The 2,962-nt window shown below is 31.8% G+C and overlaps 1 protein-coding gene across 1 annotated transcript; it reads right to left on the bottom strand.

Annotated features, from left to right (window-relative positions):
• Positions 1 to 1,094: 1,094 nt before the first annotated feature.
• Positions 1,095 to 2,013, bottom strand: LOC126909279 (zinc finger protein 770-like). Its single transcript, XM_050691699.1, has 6 exons — positions 1,824 to 2,013; positions 1,624 to 1,686; positions 1,530 to 1,562; positions 1,374 to 1,433; positions 1,217 to 1,297; positions 1,095 to 1,153 (listed from the first exon to the last, which is right to left on the bottom strand). Exons 1-6 carry the CDS (start codon positions 1,993 to 1,995, stop codon positions 1,095 to 1,097), a joined length of 468 nt encoding a protein of 155 aa, XP_050547656.1. The 5' UTR covers positions 1,996 to 2,013.
• Between the last annotated feature and the right edge of the window lie 949 nt (positions 2,014 to 2,962).

Here is a 2,962-nt window from a genome sequence, read left to right as displayed (position 1 = left end):
CTTTTTTAATCCAAGGGAGGGAGAGGAGGAGGAATATCTTTATGACCCCAGGGTAGCGTATCGTGACTGTTTGGTATTTGATACCGCTTGTCATCCTTAAATTCTAATGCAATTTTATTTATTTTTTCGGTGAATAATTTATGCTTGTATGAACGAAAAACATACATGCTACGTAAAATTTTAAGATCGTGAAAACTTATACAATTTAAATAGTCATTTTCACTTATTGTCTCATTTAATACACTTTTTTTTAATCCCTTATTTTTTTTCCCCACATCTTTACCACAGCGCATCATGTATGTTTTACTGCATATCCCAATATATTTGTTTAAAATTTTACCTCCCATTTCATCTTTCATGAGTCCTATAACTTTTTTGTTAACAAGCGGTATACCATACACGTTGTTGGGGTCATAGTTGACGTATCGAATTTTTCTATATTTTTTTTGACATCATCGTACACATCTACTGTTTGTATTTCGTAAAATAGAGAGTCAGTATCCGTGTACAACAACTTACACTTATTTCCATACATTTTTTTCATAAAATTATAGTGGAAATCGTATATGATAGTTTTGGAAATTTCCAATACTGAAAAACCAACGTAAATCGGTCTATCATATACAATTTCAAATTTTTTTAAATGAATGGCTGCCATATTGCTATCAAATATTGCGACACTATCAAAATTTGGTTTAGATATTAATACACTTGCCCCGTATCTTTTACCAATATTTTCCCACTTGGTTACTATTTTCACGTCTATTCTTTTTTCTGGGTTTTCCAGACATTTACCGTATATACTGTTGATCATAAGTTTAAAAAATTCAATTTCGAAAGTCGACTTGGACTCCATACGTTTTCTTGTATTCAAATCTATATACGCCTTCATCCAAGCCGATTGTTCGAATTTTAGTACTTTATTTATCTTTTTTACCTTCAAACCCAAGCTAATGGCCTGTTTTAAAGTCCGATAGTGAATAACATAATTTTGTTTATCATTTAAATTTGGAATTAATTTTTTAAATTTTGAATTTGGTGGTTCTATATTTTCAGGACATAATGGTAAGTCAGAATGGAGTTCATGTAAATGCTCACCATACANTAATATTTTCGGTTTCCTTCGGATCGATCTTTTCAGCAACATCAAACACTGTTTAAATAAAAATTATAATTATAGAAATAAAGTTAAATTTATTTTTACATTTAAACTTACAGAGTTCATCATCACTATCCCGAGAAGTAGAGAAATCGTTAGCATTTAATTCATTTTCTTTCTTTGTATCGATATCAAATACTGTACAAATAGTAATAGTACCAATTATAATAGAATGACATAAACATAATTGTGTAAAATTAATTTTTTTACTTACAGTTATTATTGCTATTTTTTGAGGTACTCGCTCCGTAGTTAACTATGTTATTTTCGTTATCTAAATTAAATAATTACAGAAATTTATAAATAAATGTAAAATAAATATTATTTATTTATGTACGCTTACAATTTCTATGAATGTTTGCCGATGTACTTGAGCCATGATTCAGGATATTTCTCTCAGTGTCTTAAATAAAAATAAAAATGTAAAAGTAGTTATAATACAATTATATAAAATTTTTACTCACCGATCGAGTTTTCACACATTTTTTCATAATTCTTAGATTGTAACTGCAATACTTTATTGACACCTATTAATTAAATTTATAATTAAATTATGTTTAATTAGATCATAACATGTTATGATTATAATACATGATACCAACATTTCAAANAATTATGTTTAATTAGATCATAACATGTTATGATTATAATACATGATACCAACCTTTCAAGAAGTGTGTCTGATGTTGATGTCTTCTCACATTATCCTTTCTGGAAAAATTTTTGCCGCAAACTGTACAGCTGTATAATTTTTGTTTATGAACAGATTGTTCATGACGTTCCAGATCTTTCAGAAATCTGAAAGTCTTACCGCAAACATAGCACAAATGATTCATATTTGATGTGTTGACAATTGAAGACNCCGCAAACACAGCACAAATGATTCATATTTGATGTGTTGACAATTGAAGATGAAAAGGCTTGAAGGTAACGATTTAACAGACGGACGAAAATCAAGTCTGGAGAAGAATGATTTTTCGGTTTTATTAAGTATACTTTTGCAAACCTCAGCAATTTCTTACCAACAGTATCCCCTTCCCTGGAGTTGATCATTTTTGTAAAAATAATTTCGTGTTATGACTATTCTTNTGATCATTTTTGTAAAAACAATTTCGTGTTATGACCATTCTCAGACGTCCATTGGGATTTAAAATTATTTTACGTGACTTTTGTTAAAACACTAACATTTTACTTACACTTACTAACGTGACTACTGTTTATTTTTGCTATTTAATATTTCTTTTGCAGACGCTGAGTTAGCAAAAATACTCTCTAAATATTATTTTTCGTATTGATTTTTTTACCCATTGTTCGATTAATACACCAGTAACTTTTTTATTTTTTTTAGCAAGTACAGATTTACGGGTTCAAATATAATTGTAATTTTGTTGGATTTTCAAATATTTTTTCTAAAAATCAACTTATCGTTTTTAAGTGTATAACNGTTCTAGAACCCCCCCCCGCCTCACCCCTTCACCTACCCAACCACTGGGTGGGTGGGCGTGGTCGGGGGGAGGGGCGTGTCACACAGTGGGCGTGGTCTCTTAATGGTGGGGGTAATGTCAAGGTCACACAGTGGGCGTGGTTTTCTCGATGGTGGGGGTAAGTAGATGGCGTGGTCTTATCATTGATTGGGTAAGGAGAGGCGTGGTCTCTCGATGGTGGGGGTAATGGAAGATCGCATTCATGAGGGTGGGGGTAAGGAGAAGGCGTGGTCTTATCATTGATTGGGTAAGGAGATGGCGTGGTCTTATCATTGACGGTGTAAGGAGAAGGCGTGGTCTTATCATTGATTGGGTAAGG

This window comes from Daktulosphaira vitifoliae, unplaced genomic scaffold (assembly GCF_025091365.1).
Source record: "Daktulosphaira vitifoliae isolate Bord-2020 unplaced genomic scaffold, ASM2509136v1 Scaffold_225, whole genome shotgun sequence".
Lineage (NCBI taxonomy): Eukaryota > Metazoa > Arthropoda > Insecta > Hemiptera > Phylloxeridae > Daktulosphaira > Daktulosphaira vitifoliae.
Note: the sequence above shows the minus strand (reverse complement) of the source record. Positions and strands in the feature narration are given on the sequence as shown.